Source organism: Martes martes (genome assembly GCF_963455335.1).
Source record: "Martes martes genome assembly, chromosome: 10".
In the NCBI taxonomy this organism is placed as follows: domain Eukaryota; kingdom Metazoa; phylum Chordata; class Mammalia; order Carnivora; family Mustelidae; genus Martes; species Martes martes.
The window spans coordinates 60,243,001-60,262,475 of NC_137898.1; the positions used below are offsets into that span (position 1 = coordinate 60,243,001).

At 47.7% G+C, this 19,475-nt stretch overlaps 1 protein-coding gene across 5 annotated transcripts; it reads right to left on the reverse strand.

The window, feature by feature from the left end:
• Nucleotides 1-816: 816 nt before the first annotated feature.
• KCNE3 (potassium voltage-gated channel subfamily E regulatory subunit 3) lies at nucleotides 817-12,791 on the reverse strand. 5 transcript variants are annotated; one of them, XR_013967509.1, is made up of 5 exons: nucleotides 12,637-12,771; nucleotides 6,735-6,870; nucleotides 4,871-4,924; nucleotides 4,583-4,696; nucleotides 819-2,920 (listed from the first exon to the last, which is right to left on the reverse strand). XR_013967509.1 is itself a non-coding variant. In XM_080815355.1 (2 exons), exon 2 carries the CDS (start codon nucleotides 2,878-2,880, stop codon nucleotides 2,581-2,583), a length of 300 nt encoding a protein of 99 aa, XP_080671481.1. In that variant the 5' UTR covers nucleotides 2,881-2,920; nucleotides 6,735-6,799; the 3' UTR covers nucleotides 825-2,580. The 5 variants fall into 5 exon arrangements, 2 of the variants coding, with proteins under 2 accessions (XP_080671481.1, XP_080671482.1); XR_013967508.1 differs by lacking the exon at nucleotides 4,871-4,924 and having other exon boundaries at nucleotides 817-2,920; nucleotides 12,637-12,791; XR_013967510.1 differs by lacking the exons at nucleotides 4,583-4,696; nucleotides 4,871-4,924 and having other exon boundaries at nucleotides 852-2,920.
• Nucleotides 12,792-19,475: the final 6,684 nt, after the last annotated feature.

Here is a 19,475-nt window from a genome sequence, read left to right on the forward strand (position 1 = left end):
AGTTGCCCAGCTGTCAGTAGCTCTTCTTTTGAACTTATGTTCAATGCTAATATACATTAATTTCTGCAATTTACAAGCAGAATTTCTATTATCTTACTATTAATCCCTGTAAGTATAAGGACTGTGTGAAGGGGACCCACTTCCATGGGTAGGCACACTGAAGTCCCAGAGATGCCACAGTCGGCCTGCTTCCTGCTCAATTTCCCAGCCAACCACTATCTTTAAAAGTGTGGTTTCAGGGCGCCTAGGTGGCTGGGTGGGTTAGGGCCTCTGCCTTTGGCTCAGGTCAGGGTCCCAGGGTCCTGGGATAGAGCCCCGAGTCGGGCTCTCTGCTCGGCGTGGGGCCTGCTTCCCCCTCTCTCTGTCTCTGCCTGCCTCTCTGCCTACTTGTGATCTCTGTCAAGTAAATAAATAAAATCTTAAAAAAAAAAAAAAGTGTGGTTTCACCGCATTTCTACCCCCAAGCTTCCTTTGTCTTGTTCTCTTCTTTCACTTGGCCCATTTAGATCAGTCTTCTTTCAAAGCCCAGTTCAAATTCTACCTTTACTCTGAGTCCTCTGAATCTACTCCATCTCGTTTCTTAAAACCCTCCTAGGACCATTCCTATACTTGATTGCATTTCCTGTTTTATTTGGGAGTTTGGGCTGGGTGATCTCTAAAGTCCCATTCAACTGGAGATTTCTGAATCTGTTGTCTTCCCATTTGTCAAATCTTCTAAAGTAGGTCTTTGCCTTCTCCCTCAAGAAGAGCTAAGGAAAGGCTTGAGCACACAGGGAGCTCAGCACAGATTTTATGGGGAGAGAACACAACTAACTGCTCATGGGAGTGAATTTATTCTGTGACCCTTCACTCAAGAAACACATAGGCATTTATTTTTATTTTTTCAAAGTGGAAGTAGCTTCCCCCTCCCCTTATTGTACAAGCAACATACTTATGGTCAAATAAATCAAATATTACATAAATTTTATAAGTAGAAAGGGGAAATCACCCACAGTCCTTCTCTTCAGAGATAATGGCAATTAAAATATTCTTTCAGAGTTTTTGCCATATACAAATATGTATGTTTCAATAGGGCCTTCTGGAGAACCCATGTAGATCCCTTAAATAGAATCAAACAGAACAGTGGGAGGTCCCGGTCTGGGATTTGTAGCTTGTAAAGGATTCACTCGCCGCATTGCACATATGAGACCGAACCATATGAAAACCACTGATAGCTGCTTTTTGACCTACAAACACAATTTTATGATTAACCCAATAGCTGTGAAGCCCAGAATGTCAAAACTGGTAGAAGAGCCCTTAGATACTTTCAAGCCTTAACTATTACATTGCGGAAGAGGGAAAAGGATCAAAGAGAGAGGTAACCAGTTCGTTCACGTACCAGAAAACTTCCACTGAACAAGATGGATACCTGCCTTGCATAACCTCCTTTTAATTTGGTAATCTTCTAGATGTGATGGTAATCTTCTAGAAGATTTCAATTTGGTATCAGAAAACTTCTCACAGAACTTCATCAAATCGGAAGAGGCTGTGTTAGAAGGAATGTTAGAGGGAATGTGGCTGGGAAGGGCGCCGCCACACGGCCGGAGAGGCACATGACCCATGGAGCTAAAACACATCACTCCTTAGGATCTTAGGAGGGGTCCTAGTCATGTATTCACATGGTGATGTGTGTTTGTCATTTGCAAAAGCAGGATCTTTTCGAATTATTTTTCTGAAGGAGGGCCCCCAGAATTGTAGATTCTGGATCCTGTCCTGTGTGGCGCAGTTTTGAAAAGCAGTAGGCAAGGAAACCAGAGTTCCTAGGTTCCAGTCCTATGGTCCTGCTCTTGCCCAAATGGCCAGAACTGTACATACTTTGCTTCCCTCACAGGGGGTAAAATCACAAACGTTAAATATCTTGGAACACATAAAATGTGAACAAATATAAATAAATCACCTTACTCAGATTCTTATCTGTGATGCAGCAATCACTGCTGCTTTTCATGGTCGTTGAAGATAACACATCAAAAAATGTGTCCTCAGGAGCGCCTGGGTGGCTAAGTCAGGTAAACGTCTGCTTTTGGCTGGGGTCATGATCTCAGGGTCCTGGGATCCAGCCCGGGTCAGGCTCCCTGCTCAGTGGGGAGCCTCCTTCTCTCCTCCCCCATTCACCCCCTCCCCCTGCTTGTGCTCTGTCTCTGCCTCTCTTTCAAATAAAGAAAATCTTTTTTAAAAAAATGTGTCCTCGGTGCATCTTTCTGTTTCATCTCCCTTTGCTACAATTTCCTTTTCTCCTTCCTCCAGCCTCTAGTCCCTAACCCCCAGTACTCCAGCCACTGGGCCAATTATTGGTTATTATCTTTTGCTACTTCTATATATTTGTTCATGAGGCTCCCATTGTCTATAAAGTCTACCCTTACTGGGGGGAAAAAAATCTTTATCCACAAGTCCCAGGTCTGCCAGCCCTTCTCCTCCCACCCTAATGATGACCTCCCTTAGGACTGTTTCTTGTTGAGCTTACAGATGGGGACACTGAGGCCTGATGTGGTCCATAACTGAGTTCTGGTGTCTTGATATGCTGCCCTTCCCGGCCCCCTAGCCTCAGATCATAGACACACGGTTCTTGATGTACACGTGGTAGGGGTCACTGCGCTTGTCCACTTTGCGGGAGCGGGTATATCCCAGGATGAGGCTGCCCACGGTGGCAGCGAATAGAAACATGACGAAGAGAATGTACATGTAGGAGTTGTCATCACGGCCAGGTAGGTTGGCCCTCCGCCCCTCAGGCAGGCTGTCTGGCCCTGGCCGGCAGAGCAAGTTGCTGTGAATAGTGGCATTTAGAGCCTTCAGCACTGTGTGCAGGCTCTCGTACCAGGTCTCCGTTCCGTTGGTGGTCTCCATAGCAACAGGGATCCAAATGGGCAAAGAACTGGAGGATGCTCTGTTGGTGACAGAAAAGAGAGAGAAGATGGCTTCTGTCACCTGTGGCTTGAATTGCCTCCCGACCGCTTCAGACCCAGCTAAAATCCCAACGTCACAGTTTATTCTACCTGTTTACTTGTCTGTCTTCTCCACTAGATGGTAAGGTCGAAAAAGGCAAGGAGTGTGTCTGCTTTACTAACTGCTTTATACAAGCACTTAAGACAGCACTCAGCAGATGCTCAGTCTATACTTGTGGAACAAAGCCTTCCTTTACCACTGTAACCCATATGAATCTTTTTTTTTTTTTTGATTCTATAAATCATTGAAATTTAGGCTACCAGGACATTCTGGGCTATTTACTCTAACTCCTTCCATTTTATACACGGGGAAACTGAGACCCAGAGAGAATTAAATGGCCTGTCCATGATCAGAGAATACTGGAAGGAGAGCCAAGACAGAGTCCCCCTCTGTGATGGCCGACTTGGAGCTCCTTTGGCTCCTGGGCCAGCTCTCAGCAGGACTGTGTGGCACCATCAGAAGACATTCCCCAGAACCCTCCCTCAACACAGTTCTTTTCTTTCTTTCTTTTTTTTTTTTTTTTAGTATTTTATTTATTTATTTGACAGAGAATGAACAAGCACAAACAAGGGGGGGAGCAGCAGGCAGAGGGAGAGGGAGAAGCAGCCTCCCTGCTGAGCAGGGAGCCTGATGTGGGTCTCAATCTCAGGACCCTGGGATCATGACCTGAGCCAAAGGCAGACGCTTAACCGACTGAGCCACCCTGGCACTCCTAACACAGTTCTTTTTTATATTCCACAGAAGACATTTACAAGATGTTTGGAGGTAGCTTAGATTTCATTTCACCCTTCCTGGAGGCCAGAGGTTGGGTCAACTGATCTCTCAAGGATCCTATGTCCCAAATACTTTAGGTATTCCTAGCTATTGGGAGGAAATTCTGTTGGAAGTGAGGTGGTAGGGGAAGCAGGGAGAGGCTGATAATCACTGCAGACACCAGGGAAAAAAAGAACAGGGTTGGGCCTGAGGGTAGAGGAGGGAAAGGATCACTCAGTCCGGTTTGGGGTTTTACCTATTCCAGAGAGAGAAGACACAGGCATCTCAACCATCCCACCTTGTGACAAAAAGTCACTGTGTACTTGGTATATAATAAATGTTTCTTCTCCTTTCTCTTAGAGATTTTTAGTCTATAATATAAAAAATTATCCAAAGACAGCCTTGTATTCTAGTCTCTGAGAAACTATGTCATTCCCTTTAAGCAAGGATCCACACTCACTTCTTTCTGGAAGATTTCAATAAGTGCTCCCTACCCCGCCCCCCAACCTTTTAAAAATATTTTATTTATTTATTTGAGAGAAAGAGAACATGAGAGAGGTCAAGAGGCAGAGGAGAAGCAGGGAGCCCACGTGGGGCTTGATGCCAGGACTTTGAGCCAAAGGCAGATTAACCAACTGAGCCAACCAGGTGCCCTGAGTGCTCCCTACCCCTTAACCATACTCCACAAGGCCTTCCCTTTTGGCCAGCAATTTCGTATAAGGCAATGTGTGGCTATTTTCTTGTTATTGATAAGCAGACCACATGCTCCTGGTCAGCAGGACTGAATCTCTCCCTCAAGTCTAGGGGACTACCGTGAAACTGGCTGGGTGTTGTGCTTCCCAAGGTCTACCTTGTGACTGGCTGGGTGTTCTTCCTTCAACGGGCTCCAGTAAAGATGGCTACTTCAGGGACTTCTCCATAGGCCACTCAGATTTCACTGACCGGATCCAAAGCCCTCCTGTATCTAGGTAGAGTTGTCAGTCAACCAGTTAACAAATTTGACTCTTAACCATATGGTCTCTTCCCCAGAAAAGATGACAGCTATGACCATGATTAGTATTTATGAACAACTCTTATGAATATAGAAGTTGGGAGCAAAGAATCTAAAAAATATAGCAGTCATCCAGGACTGTCCTACCTTTCATGCAAGGCCTTTGGGGCTCCCTGCAATTTGGTGCTTGGACTACCTTGTCTGGATGGAGGAAGGAAAGAGAACAAGGGTTCATGGACTTAAGATCCAGGAGGCAAAGATTCTCATCTACCACCCCACTTGTCAGGTAAGAAATTTCTGCCTTCTGCTTCCCTCATATCGGCCAATGGGAAGTAGCAGCAGCACGATAAATTAATGGCTCAAATGATCATTGAGCCAGTCATCATTTATGGAGACCCACTCTGGCAGGCCTCATGCTAGGAGCTTAGGGAGGCTCAGACCCGGTCTCTGCAGTTAGGGACACATTGCCAGGTCATCTATACTGCAGGGAGCAAACCAGGGACTACTGGGGCTTAGAGAAAGAAGGGACAAATTCTGATCAGGGCTGAGAGTGTCACAGTGACAGAGGCATCTGAACTGGACATTGAAGGGTTTTTTGGAAGTAAAGAAGGTAAGAAAAGCAAAGAGGTGAACAAGAATGACAAAAAGAAATGTTTAGAATTAGAGAAAATAGCATAAAGGGGTTGGAGTATAAGATATGTGGAAGGATAAGATAGGACATAGGATAGAAAGGCTGCCCTGAATAAGGTCATGGACAGCCTTGAGTGCCAGGCTACAGAGTTGGAACTTTATCCTGTAGCTAGGGAAGAGCCATGGAGCAGTATTTTATTTTATTTATTTATTTGACAGACAGAGATCACAAGTAGGCAGAGAGGCAGGCAGAGAGAGAGGAAGGGAAGCAGGCTCCCTGCCGAGCAGAGAGCCCGATGTGGGGCTCGATGTGGGGATCCTGGGATCACAACCTGAGCTGAAGGCAGAGGCTTTAACCCACTGAGTCACCCAAGTGCCCCATGGGGCAGTATTTTAAAAGGGGATACAATGATAAAAGACTTGTGCTTTGAAAGGACACTCTGGCTGCTATGTGGATTGGAGGGAGCAAGAACGGAGGCAGGAAAGCTAGTGACAAGAGTCTTGAAAATAGTTCATGTAGAAGACACAGTCTGGAGCTGGGGCCCCGGGGATGACAAGGTAGGGGTGGGAAGCGATGTGAGATGTGAGAGGAATGTGGGGAAACGTTTAGGGAAGAAGGGGCCTCAGACAGTTTTACAGGGAGATAACAGACAGATGGGATGCCTGAAGGAGCCCACTTTGAAAGAAAATGGCCTTATTGCCCTGTGTGGGCTTTAGTTTTCTCATCTGTCAGAACGATTACCATCGGAAGTTGTTCAACGGGTACAGAGTTTCAGTTTTGCAAGGTGAAGAAGTTCTAGAGATTTGTTGCACAACGATATAAATACAGTTAATACTACTGAGTTGTATACTTAAAAATGGTCACTAGCGTAAATTTTATGTATTTTTTTTCTACCACAATTAAAAACAATATCATCCCTGCCCTGCCTTCCTCCAGGCTAGCTTGAACATACAGTTTTATTATGGTGAAAAAAATGTTTGAACTCTATTCTCCATTTTTAAAAAAATTTTAAAAAGATTTTATTTATTTATTTGACAGAGATCACAAGTAGGCAGAGCAGCAGGCAGAAAGTTGGGGAAGCAGGCTCCCTGCTGAGCAGATAGCCTGATAGGGGTCTCAATCTCAGGACCCTGAGATCATGACCCGAGCCGAAGGCAGCGGCTTAATCCACTGAGCCACCAAGGCGCCCCAGCCTATTCTCCATTTTTGAGAAGTAAATACATAGACACACTACATACAATGGAGATGAAGTCTCCCTGTTCCCAGGGGTCCAGGCCTCCTTCCCAGAACGGTCCCTGTTACCAGTTTTCTTAGTTATCCTTACAGGGTACTTTTAACTGACAGGGCAGAGGAAGGGCAACCTGAATGTGGAAGACTCACCAAATAACCGGTATATCCTCTGTGGCTCCGAGTCAGCTTCAGGAATCTTCCTGTGGGTGCCCTCGGGCTCCTCAGTCCCTCAGCCTCTTCAGGGTGTCTCTGAACACATCTCAGTTCTCAGTATTGACTTTGGGAGCTGGGAAGCCCACAGTTGGAAAGCAAGGGACAAGGCAGGAAAGGAAGGAATCAGACGCCCAGAAAACTCTTCAGAACCTGGGTGGATCTCCCAAGGCTGGGGCCCCAAGTGTTGTGCAATAGCCTTGCTGTGGTTGCTAACCCCCTCCCATTTCCCCTTCCCCTCCCTGCGGCAGCTGGGTCTGGCCAGTCTAGAGTAGCAGTTACAGGAACTGTGCTGTGGCCAAGGCACATCTGATTGCTGTCCCTCAATTCCAGGCCTGCAACGTCTCTCCTGGGTGACTTTATGAGAAGCCTCGGTTTAACAGGTGGACTGGTGCTCAGGGACCAGCCAATAGTGCAGACTCAAATATTCCTTTTCCCAAGGGTACAGGTATCTTAGCAGAAGCCTCTGAAAGGTTGAAAGAGCCTGAGACCCAAGGGAATGATGTGTGTGGGCAGAATGGCAGCTGGCCGTGGGGTTGATACAATGATGTCCCCAGTGAACCTATTTGGACAGACTGGGTAAAACACAGTCACAGCTTCAGTGCTATCGGTAGGGCAGCTCATTGTGACAATTAAAGAAGAAAATGGCACAGATGGGGAGGCAGTTTAATTTCTGCAAAGCAGAGGTGGGCAGGACCTTCAGAGTCCATCTGGTCTAACCTCTAGTTAATTTCCGTCATCTTATAGTGAAGGAGATGGAAACCTGAAGAGCTGTCTTGGTTCAGCGGCTACTTGTGTGACATAGGACATGGGACTTCCCTTTTCTGGGCCTCCACTTCCGTCCACATCTATAAAATGAAGGGGTTTTATCTACATAATCTGGTGAGGTCAGCTCTAACACCCCCACGAGGGTACAGATCACAAAATCACACTGTGAGGTTATGAGAGGTTGGATAGTTTGGTGGAAGAGGCATTTTGGGGTCTTTCTAGAGCCCCTAAATCACAAGACAGAGAAGGCTGCCGACTTTGTTCTCACAGATTAAGATGTAACTGAGCCCCAGGACCAAGTTGCACTGAATATTCCTGCCTAGATAAATGGAGAGCCAAATTGATTGATTTGTTCATTTGTCCTCTTAACAGCCCATCTACCTGGATGATGTAGCCGGGGAAGGAGGCAGACTCTGTGCAGAAAGTGGGGGTGGAGGGATAGTGTGGGGGATGGGGGGGCTCTGAGGCAGGGTTCACCGAGTGGAGTAGAGGTTCATGAAACCGTTCATCCCTCAGATCCTCCTTCAGGAGCTTCTCTGGATAGACCCGGATGTTTGTGGTTCTGGCAGGAGAGGCAAAGAAGCTGGTAGGTGCTGGGTGGGGTTAGGAATGAGGGCCTGGGCACAGGGGCATCCTGCTGGGTCAGGAGAGACAGAGAGCTGATAAAGGGACAGGTTGATTCTCTTTGCACCACCTCTAGGTCCAAGGATTGCCATTGGCCTCACTGAGAATTTTTTTTTTTAATTTTATTTATTTATTTGACAGACAGAGACCACAAGTAGGCAGAGAGGCAGGCAGAGAGAGAAGGGGAAGCAGGCTCCCTGCTGAGCAGAGAGCCAGATGTGGGGCTCGATCCCAAGACCCTGAGATCATGACCTGAGCCGAAGGCAGAGGCTTTAACCCACTGAGCCACCCAGGCGCCCCTGAGAATTTTGTTCCTCTTTCTGTGCTCCTTGGCTGCCCTCATCAAGATAAGTCACTGATTATAAAGTTTATAATGGTGGGAGATGGAGCTCTGCTCTGGAGAGTTCCTAACTTGAAACAGAAGATAGGCCAGTTAAGAAGGAAGGAGAACAGTCACTGACCACACAGAAAGAGATTTTAAAGATTATTTAGAATCTAGATTCTAGGCCAGCTGCTCCATTTTGTAGACAGGGAAATGGTAGCTCCAGGAGGGAAGGTGATTTGCCCAGAATGGCAGGGCCGGTGAAGGGCAGAGCTCCAATGAGAACTGGGACTTGGGGGCATGTGTCCTTTGGGTGCTTTTTCCACTACCAATGGTAACATTCGCTGGCATCTGAGTTGTGCATCACACCGAACACAGTCTCCTTGTGTTCTGGCATATCAGGTCCTCGAACTCCATATTCTCACCAATCAAGGATCTGGTAAGGGCTGTGGTGGCAGGGGGTGGGGAGGGGGTTGGCATGTGGGAGGAGGAATTAACCTTCCTTTATAATCTCATCTCTTGTGGTCCTTTCTGCTCCAGACACACTCCTGTTCCCCCAAACAAGCCAGGAGCACTCTCTTCCTCTATACTCTGTTGCTATTTCCTGCACGTTAACAGGTTCTTCCTGAATGTTCTTTTCTTTTTTTTAAAGTAGGCTCTATGCCCAATGTGGGGCTTGAACTCATGACCCTGAGATCAAGAGTCGAATGCTTTACCAGCTGAGCCAGCCAGGTACCCCATCCCTAAATGTTCTTGACTTAAACTCACAGGTGTCCAAGTTGGGGTGGAGGTGTAAAGCTGTGATTTGAAGGATGAACTGGCATCTTAGGTTTTCCTTCAGGTTTCTCTGAGGAAAAGAGAAATTCCACCATCGGTTCTTTTGGGTTCCCCACTGCTCTGTTTCAGCTACTCTTTCAGAGTGAATGTTTTAAGTGCCTGGGAATGTAGTAAAGGGGTGGGGGGGAATTCCCACAAAGAAGATAGGGAGGGGATCCAAAGACAACCCCTGGGGCCACACAATTTTGCCATTGGTCCCTCAGGTGGACTTCATCACCACCATTGACTGGGGAGCAGTGGAGTGGGAGAGGAATTAAAGGAATGGACCTTAGCACTGAGTTGGAAGGAGACACAGGAGTAAAATTTGACTGGAAGGGATATTAATAATCATGTTGTTGGTACAAACCGCATTCAACCAGAGCAAAGTAGAGCACCCCCACCCTGAGGAAATCACCTGTGCAAGGCCTCAGTCCAGGGGTAGAGCTGGGACCACAAACAGGTATCCCATCCACAGACCTTTCTACTTTGAGTTCCCTGTTGCCTGTAGGACAATCTAGCCTCCTCAAATTGTCATTTAAGCTTCTTTGGGTGTGTCCCTGCCTCTAGCCCCATCTCACCACAGCTCTCCCCAGTACCCTGTGCCACATGATTACTGAACTAGAGGCCATTCTCCAAACATTCCTTGCACTTGCACACTTCTTGCCTTTGTTTATGCTGTTTTCTTAGGCAGAGGAGTCCCCTTCCTCTTTTTATCTTCCCGTCAACTCCTATTTATCCTTCAAGACACAGCTCCAATGTCACGTCTGTAGACCCTCTCCTGAGACAATCCCCCTACCCTCCCCACTCCCTAACCAGTTAGTCTCTCCCTCTTGTCTGTTCCTAAAGTGCTTTGCATAAAACCCTATTTGAACACTGGGCTGTACTGAAAGTGTATGTGTGTATGTGGGTATTGATACCTACAAATATGTAGGTTAAACTATGTGCTGTGAGGTGTGAGGGCAAGGACCTGTACTTCATGCATTTCTTTATTCCCTGGGCCTGAGCACATAGTAGGCACTCAAGAACATATGAATCAATGCCTCTTCTTATTAGACCATCCCCCATCCAGTACACACATACACATTCATGAAAATGGTTTATAGTAAGTACTTAGAAAGCAACTTCAAGAGTAGAAACAGATACCATTTGGTTTGGGAAAGGGGAGACTCAAAGAAAAGAAGCCATCTTGGTTAGGTAGAGAAGTGACTCAGGGGAGGAGGAATTCTAAGCCTTCTTTGGAAGCCCAGATGTTCCCTGGACCTGAACCCCATTGAATCCAAAGGGCAAACATTCTTGGCCCCAAAACACTAGCAGTGGTTTTGCCACCCTCTTCCCTGTGTACCTACCCAGGGTGTGGCCACACACACCCACCCACAGCACACACACAGTCCAATTCCCAGTCACCCAGCCTGTGATCTTGCCTTTCATGTGTGCCTTTGATGGTTCCAATCTTGGCTGTATGCTTGGCTATGTGACCTTCAGCACTGCATTTACTTCCTCTGTAACTCATATATGAGATGGGGATAATGATCCCTGCCCTGTTTACCTTATGTGGGGACGGGGGCAAACAACAGAGGGGAAGGTGTTTTAAGAAATTGCCAAGTATTATAGAAGCATAAGAGAGAATTATTGGGCAATTTGATTTCCTTTTCTATTTCCCAACCCCACCTCCAGATTACCAGGAACAACCATCCCTATGTTGCCCCTCCCTCCTCCCTTTGGCTTTCTTTTCTTGGGAGAAGTCAGCAGGTTCTTATGACTTCTTGATTCTCAGACATACTTTCCTCCTTCAAGAGCCTTCCCTGGGGCGCCTGGGTGGTGGCAGTAGGTTAAGCATCTGACTCTTAGTTTCAGCTTAGGTCCTAACCTCAGGGTCATGAAATGAGCCCCACCTCAGGATCCACACACAGCACAGAGTCTGCTTGAGATTCTTTCTCCCTCTCCCTCTGCCCCTCCTGCTCATGTTTTCTCTCTCTCTCTAAAACAAATAAATAAATCTTAAAAAAAAATTTTTTTTAAAAGCCTTCCTTGTTTCTCATACTCTGATCAGCTCTATAGTCCCCTTCCATTTAGCAGTACCATTCAGTAGTCCTGTGGCTGATGGAGAATACACCAGAAGTGGAATCAAGAGACATGCTCCTATTAGGCCATGTCTAGCCATGTATCTTGGTTAAGTCACTTCTCCATTCTGGGCCTCATGTTCCTCATCAGTAAGTTGGGGGTTTTGTCTTACCTCTCTCTTGGTAGGTATCTGGAGCACCGACCCATTAAGTTTATGGAGAGAAATGTGTTTTGAGATGTGTGGAGTGAGTGAGGGGTGAAGAAGGTTGCTGGTTATCATCTTAAGGAGTCGAGAAATTCTGAAAGCCATTCCTATGTCTCAAGCAGGGATCTCCTCCATTTGTAACCAGCAAAGTGGATGGATGCTAGGAGATAATGAGGAACTTACACATTTATAATGCACCTTTACAGGTGAAGTGGAGAGAGCCCTGCACTAGAAGTGAGGAGACTTGGGTTCGTTCTGCTTCTCTCAGGTTCCTGGTGTGTCCCTGGGCAAGCTATCTCCCCCCTGGGCCTCAGCCTCCCCACATGCAAATTGGTGAAGAGTGGGGAGGAGGAATAGGAGGAGATATTCTTTATGGGCCCTCCTACAAGGGCCTGTCTGAACTCATCTACTTTCTAGATAAGAGCATCCCAGGTCCAGACCCCTTTCCCCTCATGTCCCACGAAGTGTGCAGGCAACAGGACCAAGAAGCCCATTTTACAAGTGGAGACCCAGGAAAAGAAAGTTCAAGGCATACAGCCGTTAGAGGACCTGCACAGGTTTACACAGCCTATAAACTAGAACCCACTCTCTTGACTCCCAACCTAGACCTCTGTTATTAGCAACAGAGGATGTCTTTAGGGGTCTTGAGGCTCGGGGCACGATGCAGTAGCGAAAGGGCACGTCGGCTCCGCGGAGCAAGCAGCTCTGGCCAAACAAGAAGACCGCGTGGGGTCCCTGAGGGCGTGTGAGTTCGCTGCGGCCCCACCGGTGTTCGCATGCGTATCTGTGGACGTGGAAAGAGCTTTCCAGCCGCCGTCCCGGGGCCCGCGGGTGCTGGTGCAAGCCCCCGGGGTTTTCAGCTGGGCTCCTGGTACTCCCACGTGGGGCCCCGGGATCCCTGCAGCTCGGTTCTGGGGAGGTCCAGCTCCGTATGGGAGCCGCCCCCCACCTCCCGTCTGTGTTCCCAAGGGAGGCGGCGGGAAGACCTCTGACTTCTACCCCCGCGGTTGCCGCCCAACCTTCCCGACCCTGCAAGTGCGCCTTACCTGCCTCTCGGCAAGACTCCGAGGGGCGCCCGTCTCTCGGTAGGACCCCGCACCCTGTGCTCCTCGGTGCCCCCGCACAGCTGCCCTCCGCGTTCCGTCTACCTGTCCGCACACAGTCCGAGTCCCCTCGGCTCTACGCCCGACCCGCGCTCTGCTCCCTTTAACCTTCCCCAGGGCGCCTCCTCCCCCGGCCGCGCCCGGCCCCCAGCACACCCACTTCGCCCCAGGCTGGCCTCGGGCGCCTCCGCCCACGCGGCGTGGGCTCCGACCCTTCCGTCCCCTGCAGCGCCTGCTTCCTGGACCGGTGACCGAGTGCCTCTCACTTTGCTTCAGCTTCCCCAGCATGAGACTGATCTCCCAAATGCCAGGCTGAGCGTTGGGTGCTGGTGGAATCCGGCTTTGCTCCTAAGTGGCTGTGTGGTGTTGGGCAAATCACTGCTCCTCCCTGGGCCGCCGCTTCCTCGCTGTAAAATGGGTTAAGGTCCTGCATGTATGCTTTGTACGGTGGTGGGTTGGGTAGGGTGAGATTGTAGAATCCAAAATATTAAAGCCGATGGTCACTGGAGAAGTCATCTGCTTCTAACACAAACCGTCTCTTTCAGACAGGAATGCAGAGGCCCAGTCTGGGGAAGGGACTTGCCCAGGCTCCAGACAAAAGTGGCAGAGCTCGGACTCAGAATTCACTGTGCCACTTTCTGTCGTTCACCCCAGCAGTGTCCCCTCCTTCCAAGTCTCTACAGCTCTCACATGCGAGGACGACTGTTGTCCAGCCATACCTCCACTGGTCCCTGCCCCAGAACACCCTGCACTTCCTGGCCACCAGGCCCTCCCCACACTATTGCTTTCTTGCTGGTGGCACTGCAGGCTCCAGAAAAGAGAAGTAGCCAGGGGTAGTTGGGGAAGGAGGGCTGGGGGCTGTAGGCAGAGGAGTGGCCAGGGGCCAGGAGCAGCCTCTCGGGGACTCTGTGGGAGTGCTTATCAGAGCCCTTTTCAACAGCCTCCCACCTTGGCATAATTAATAATAAACTGAGGCCAGCTCTTGCTCTCTTGCAAACAAAGATTTGTTCCAGGAGATCTGAGGCACATACCCTTATCACAGAATCTCAGATTATATTTAAGAGGTGCTATCATTTTAAAAAGACCCACTGCATGGAGAGAACACTGTACAAGATTGCTATTCTTTCTCAAAACACATTACTTCCCTGTTTTTCTGTGGTTGCATATTTTGACCCACGTACTCCTTTTTCTCAGTCTGATTAATCACCTCTCAAGGAAGTCATCCTGACTCTGGGCATGAAGAATCAAATTTCAGTCTGCCTAGAAATCACCTCAGAGCTCATTCTGGTAAAGTAGACTTTTGGGTCCCGCTCCAGAGGTTCTGATGCCGGAGATCTGGAATGGAGGTAAACATTAGAACAAAGAAAGGAAGGAAGAGAGGAGGAGAAAGAAAAAAAGAGAAGGAGGGAGGGAGAAAGAGGGAGGTAGGGAGGGAGGAAGGAAAGAAAAGAAAAGAAGGAAGGAAAGAGAAAAAGAGGGAGGAATAGAGGAAGGGAGGGAGGGAAGAAGGAAAGCAAGCAAGCAAGATTCCCAAAGGATTCTGATGCCAGTGCTTCTTAAGATCAGCCTTGAGGAGCCAGTCCCAGCTCAGGTAGGGCTGCTGCCCAGGGCCTTGCATTTCCTCTATAGGACTATTTGCTACAGTTATCAAAAGTAACTATTTGCCCACCTCATTTATTAGATTGTGAGTTCTTTGAAGATAGGGATTTAGAATCCAAGTCTTTGAATCGCACTGTCTTAGAATTCTAGAGTCATTTAGTGATAGAACCTAAGTTGGAAGGACTCTTAGAGTTATCTGGTCAAATCCCTTACTAAACATCCCCTATATTCCATTTTGACATGATATTGTCCAGCTTCTCTTGTACACCCTTAGTGACAAGGAGCTCATTGCTTCCAAGGCAGCCAAGGCTCTGATTGTTAGGACGTTTTCGTGTTTTAACAAAAACTGCCTCCTAGTTACTTCTACCCTTTGGTCCTTGTGTTCACTGGAGACACAAAGTATATGCCTAATTTCTATTCCCCTTTTCTGTCCTTCAGAAACTTAAGGCCTAGGGCGCCTGGGTGGCTCAGTGGGTTAAGCCTCTGCCTTCGTTGGGCTCAGGTCATGATCTCAGGGTCCTGGGATCGAGCCCCGCATCGGGCTCTCTGCTCAGCGGGGAGCCTGCTTCCCCCTCTCTCTCTGCCTGCCTCTCTGCCTACTTGTGATCTCTCTCTCTCTCTGTCAAATAAATAAATACAATCTAAAAAAAAGGAAAGAAAGAAACTTAAGGCCTGTTCTCCACTTCCCTTTCTCTGGAGTGAGGATGGAGCAGGAACCCTGTTAGGGAAGCCAGCTGGCTAAGGGGTTCTTGGAAAGTGGACTGAGATGCCTCATTTTCTTTATCTGTGCCTTGCAGATTTGCTACAAGGCTTAGATGACCCAGTGTGTGTAACGGGCCCAGAGCTGAGCCCAGCATAACATATGTGCTTCATAAACGACAGCTCCTATTGTTTGTTTTTTTTTAAGATTTTATTTATTTATTTGACAGACAGAGATCACAAGCAGGCAGAGAGGCAGGCAGAGAGAGAGGAGGAAGCAGGCCCCCCGCTGAGCAGAGAGCCCGATGCGGGGCTCGATCCCAGGACCCTGAGACCATGACCTGAGCCGAAGGCAGAGGCTTTAACCCACTGAGCCACCCAGGTGCCCCTCCTATTGTTATTAGATGAGAAAAGAAAGGATGGAACAGGATTCCTGTCCCAAGGAGACCAAAGTCTGAGACAGATCTTCAGGGACCTCTAATACAAAAAAAGTTGGAGACAAGGCCCTGACCTTAAGACAGGATGGGCAGGGGAGTGGGGTGGGATGACTGAAGGGGTAGGGGAAGACTCACCTGGAGATACACCTCCTTCAAGTCTTTACTTAAGTGCCCTCTTCTTGCTGAGGTCTTCTCTGACCATTCAATTTACAAATTGTAATCCCTTCCTTCCGCTGCCCTCCTTCCACTGCCCTCCCTAACTCCCTTTTCTGCCTTGTTTTTCAGTAACACCTAACATCATCTGATATAGTTAACTTAAAAAACAAAACCAAAAACCTTTTGCTATTGTTTCTCTTGCTACCTGCCTCAACCGAGGCTCCCAGCTTCTGTCGATCAGCCCCATGTCAGAGCGCTCCCTGTTTCCATGTTCCTGGGACCACCCCTTCCCTCTCCTCTCCAGGCCTGGGGAGGTAATGATATTGAAATGTTTCCAGCTCCAGGGTACATTGTGATCTATCCCTTGTGGTTTCCCTACTCCCTGCCCACCTCTGTGAATAGAGCCTCCTCAAATTACTGGCCTGAGATGGCCATCTGCTTCCTGTAGGCCCCAGGCTGACCCATCCTCCTAGGCCCATTGCTCTTCCCCTGAACACAGCACTTACCAGTCTGTGCTGTAATTGTCTACTTTATTTGTTTGTCTGTTTGTTTGTTTGTTATTTAATTGTCAACTTTATTTGTTGACTCCACACCTAGAAGATTGGCTCCTAGAGGATGCTAGGGCAATACAAAGTCTGCCCACAGTAGACCTTGCTGAGAATGTGTTGAATGATTTAATGAATGAATGGATGGATGGATGAATGGATGTCATGAAATTCCCTAGGAATTATGTTATCAGGGAAAACTTCCAAGAAGAGATGAAACCTGGGAGAGCCTGGGGGCTGCCTGGGTGGCACAGTGGATGAAAGCATCTGAGTCTTGGGTTCAGCTCAGGTGTGATCTCAGGGTGGTGAGATCAAGCCCTTCATGAGCTCTGCCCTCTGTGCTCAGCAGGGAGTCTGCTTGAAAGTCTCTCTCTTCCTTTTCCACTCTCCTTCCCCCTCCCCCCACCCCATGTGCTCTCTCTCTCAAATAAATAAATAAATTTTAAAAACAAAAAAACAAAAAAACAAAAAAAAAAAAACCCCAAGAGGCTGGAAGGCTAACCGGATGCTTTTTCAACCTCTAAGCCAGACCTCTCCTCTGAGCATTAGACTCCCATATCTGACTATGTACCTGACATCTCTAAATGATACATGGGGACTGGGACCCTTGACTTCCTTCCCTGGCTCCCCTAAGTCTTCATTCTCTCAGTAAATGGAAACATCACCCCTCCAGTTTCCTGTTTGTTTTCTTCAGAGAACTCCACCTGCTCTTCGGTTTACCTGTGTATGGACTTGGGGTCTGCCTTTCCCATCAGAGTGTGAGCACTCCAAGAGAACAGATCAAGTGTGCCTTTTTCACCATAGAATACACAGGATGTAACTCCATGTCTTCCTAGTAAGTAGGGGGAGAAGGGTTGGGAGGTAGGATGAGCACAGATTGTGTCTGTCGATAGTGTTAAAAGCCGGAGTCACCAAGGAAAATACAGCATGAGACACAGAGAAAGCTTAATGGTCACATCCTATCTTATTCCATTACTCACTCTTGGCCTGTCAGTTTGACCCTCAGAACACTTTGTCTTCTTGTTCTGAGCGTCACCTTTCTCCTGCCTCTACAAGCAGCACAGAGCAGTGAAAAGACACCTGGAAGAAGGGATAGCAAGGGTGGGATGGTGTGGTGTCAGGAGACTAAAGATCTCCATGGCATCTTCTCCCCACCTCCCCCTCACACATGCTATGTCCTGGGAAGCAAGTGGTCCAGAACACTGCCTCTGGGGTCCGACAGAGGAATGAGAGCCTACGTTCTCTGAATCTTAGTTTCCTTATCTGTAGAATGGGGATTAAAAATAGCTACAGGGGCGCTTGGGTGGCTCAGTGGGTTAAAGCTTCTGCCTTCGGCTCAGGTCATGATCCCAGGGTCCTGGGATCGAGCCCCGCATCGGGCTCTCTGCTCAGCGGGGAGCCTGCTTCCCTCCCTCTCTCTCTGCCTGCCTCTCTGCCTACTTATGATCTCTCTCTGTCAAATAAATAAATAAAATCTTTAAAAATATAGCTACATCTGTGGATTACTGTAAGACATTATTTATAAAAGGCTTCACCTGGTACCTGGCACATAGCAAGTGTTTTGTAAAGAATGACTATTAATGAGGGCATGTGTGTTCATAGTGTTGTAAATATGGACTTTTGAATCTTATGATCTTCAACAATAGGGTTATGGGAAGGCAGAAGAAAGTAGGATAAATGAGGACTAAGATTTTCAGAGGAAGTAAGTCTCAGTCAGGAATCTTAGTTGCAACAGGCAGAAAACCCAACTCAAACTGACTTAAGTAGAAAAAGGAATTTATTGGCTCATGGAATTACAAAATTCAGAGGGTTGGCATCAGGCATGGTTGGATCCAGGAGCTTAGATGATGTCTTCAGGAAGCTCTCTCTTTGCATCTTTGGGCTTGTTGCTCCATTCAGAGGCAGGGTCCCGCTTTGTGGTAACAAGATGGTTGCCTGCAGTTTCATGTATACACTCTAACCTGTCTGTAAAACCGTTAGGAAGAGTTTCTTTCCCCCCAGCCCTCATGGCAGAAGTCTGGGTCTGACTCTTATTGTCCTGAAAGAGGCCCAGTGCCCATCCCTGCACCCATCACAGAAGCCAGGGAAAGAAACTGACAGTCACATCATCTTTATTCAAACCGCAAAAACTTGGGTGGGAGAGATGGGGGAAGGTGATAAAAAATTACAAACTTCCAGTTATAAAATAAACAAGTTGTGGGGATGTAATAGACAGCATGGTGACTACAGTTACTAACAGCGTGCTGCATATTTGAAAGTTGCTGAGAGTAGATACTAAAAGTTCTCATCACAAGAAAAAAATTTTATAATTATGGAAGGTGTTAACTAGACTTACTGTGGTGATCGTGTTGCAATGTATGTAAATATTGAATCATTATGTTGTATGCCTGAAACTAACATGATGTTATATGCCAATTATACCTTAATGAAAAAGAATGCATAAACTTAAAGTTGATGGGGGTGTGATTCCCTAAGGAAAATATGGATGTTTTTAGTGGAAGTGGGGTAAATAGTTGTACAAGTTGAAATAAGTGGGCCTTGGAGAACATCCCTGATTTGGGCGGACAGAGAGGAGGGAGAAGTCACCTAGAGATTCCTAGCCAAGGGAAAGTGAGAAGAGGGGATTAAGCGTGCTGTGAGCATGTCTCCCATATCTGGGGCAGTGGGAGTAGACGTGCACTATGGATCCCAGAGAGAAGATGCACACTTGCAGAACAAGTGTGCTTGGGGACAGGGAGTCACAGGACCTAGATCTCTATTCACGGGGAGTGTAACAGGCTGCATTGGGCTGGGATGGGTTGGGAGAGCTGTGCTATGAGAGAAGTCTTCTAGATGGGCTCTGACATCCCTTGCCTCCTGCAAATCTGAAATCCTATAGTCCCACCCCTGATCCTGATCCCCACCCCTTCTCTGTCCTCTGAGATCCCCACCCCTTCTTTTCTCTCCTCTCTCTTCTCTGAGGGGAATGCTGCATCCTTCCCCCTGATATGTTTACAGGGTGTCTGCAGACATTCTGGATTCTAATTCTGGTTCCTGCAGGAACCCCTTAGTGGGAGCTAAGGGGAACCACTTGGAGCTGTTTCCTCCTGGACACAGAAAGGGGTGAGGTTGTCTGATCTCTGGGGCCTCTGCCAGCTCTGATCTTCCAGTGCGCTGTCAAAAACTCAGCCTGGCCTTCTACTTCAGCGTCACCTTGAGCCTTTTCTGCCCCTCCTCTCTTATGATTTCTCACCTCTACTTTTATGTTTCCATAGTACTCTGTGCAAGCTTCTCTCATGGTACTTGTAACAGTTTACTATGAATTTTATTTATAGTATGTCTCCTCCACAAAGCTGTGAGCTCCTTG

Bases quoted from the DNA above. Each gene is read 5' to 3' on its own strand.
- KCNE3 (XM_080815355.1), bottom strand. From the start codon at position 2,880: ATGGAGACCACCAACGGAACGGAGACCTGGTACGAGAGCCTGCACACA.